Raw genomic sequence first — 1,374 nt, forward strand, 5'->3', positions numbered from 1 at the left:
ATCCCCTCTGCCTTCCCCAGGCAGCCCTGCCACCTGCTGCCCTTGCATCAGCCCACACGCAAGCTGCTGAAACCGAGGGTGGCAATGGGGTGTCTCCTCTTGCCTCTTATCTGTTGACCGGGAGCTGCGGCGCAGTCCTTGTAATTTCCTCCCCGACTTCCAGCGTCAGCTGCTTTGCCGGGACTTTGTGCAATTCCTTGGCTGCCCCGGTGCCCTCACCACCGCTCTCCTGCTCTGCTCCCCCTGCCAGCCCTTGCCATCAGGCTGCAGGGTGCTTGGAGCACCAGCCGCTGTGGACTTTCAGAGCTCGTAAGGACTGGGGGCTATGGGTCACAGAGGAGGGAGGGTACAGCACAGAGGTTTGGTGGGGCAGAGTGATGTTGCTTCTTTGCCAGCCCTTAAGGGAGAACTCTGCGGGGTGCAGAGGACCTGGCGTGTGCGTGTGTGGTGGGGGATGCTGCTCAGGAGGACCCCCTCGGCCAGGGCTTGAGGCTGGCGGCCGCAGTGAGCCAGAGGGGCTGCCAGCACCATGCCATGCTGCCCAGGGGTGCTGGCGCAGGGTGCGGCACCGGATGGGGACCTGCCCAGAACCGGGTGGCAGAGGGGTGCTGTGGCACTGGGGGCAGAGGAGGCTGCATCTGTCCCTTTGCTTGTCCTCTCGCCTCCCCAGCTGGTGCTGCCCTATGCTGTCGTGTTTACCCTGACTGTGGCTATGCTGACTCTTCCCCATATGTGTCCCGCAGGGGACAGGGACATCCCAGCCTTTCCCCAGCTCCTCAGGTCTTCTCCACCCACCTGGCTGGTGGCAGGGCAGGAGCAGGATGTGGATTGGGAGCACGGCGAGGAGGCGCTGGGCAGGGGATGTGGTGCTGGAGAGATAGGTGCCCGTGCAGGGCTGTGTTTGTGGACGTGGTGGGTAAGGGAAGGGATGTCAGTGCTGGAAGAGGAAGAGGGGCAGGGCGGGTGTGGAGGCTGCTGGTTTGGGGGCACCTGATTAGGTGCATGGGGGTTTGCTCAGTGCCTGTTTGCCTGCCTCATCCCTGCAGGGTTTGAGCCAACTGCCTGGCCAGGATGAGCTGGAGTTTCCTGACCCGGCTCCTGGAGGAGATCAACAACCATTCAACCTTCGTAGGCAAGATCTGGCTGACCGTCCTCATCGTCTTCCGCATTGTGCTGACGGCTGTGGGGGGCGAGTCCATCTACTACGACGAGCAGAGCAAGTTTGTCTGCAACACGCAGCAGCCTGGCTGTGAGAACGTCTGCTACGACGCCTTTGCTCCACTCTCCCACGTCCGCTTCTGGATCTTCCAGATCATCATGGTGGCCACACCGTCGGTCCTCTACCTGGGCTTTGCCATGCACCGCATCGCCCGC

General features: G+C 62.5%; 1 protein-coding gene across 1 annotated transcript; it reads left to right on the forward strand.

Annotated features, from left to right (window-relative positions):
* Positions 1 to 1,039: 1,039 nt before the first annotated feature.
* On the forward strand, positions 1,040 to 1,368 carry LOC103781967 (gap junction gamma-1 protein-like; the record flags this gene model as incomplete). Its single annotated transcript, XM_008949696.1, has 1 exon — positions 1,040 to 1,368. A coding segment is annotated over exon 1 (297 nt), but the record flags the coding sequence as incomplete, so codon positions are not given.
* Between the last annotated feature and the right edge of the window lie 6 nt (positions 1,369 to 1,374).

This window comes from Merops nubicus, unplaced genomic scaffold (assembly GCF_000691845.1).
Source record: "Merops nubicus isolate BGI_N331 unplaced genomic scaffold, ASM69184v1 Scaffold45331, whole genome shotgun sequence".
Lineage (NCBI taxonomy): Eukaryota > Metazoa > Chordata > Aves > Coraciiformes > Meropidae > Merops > Merops nubicus.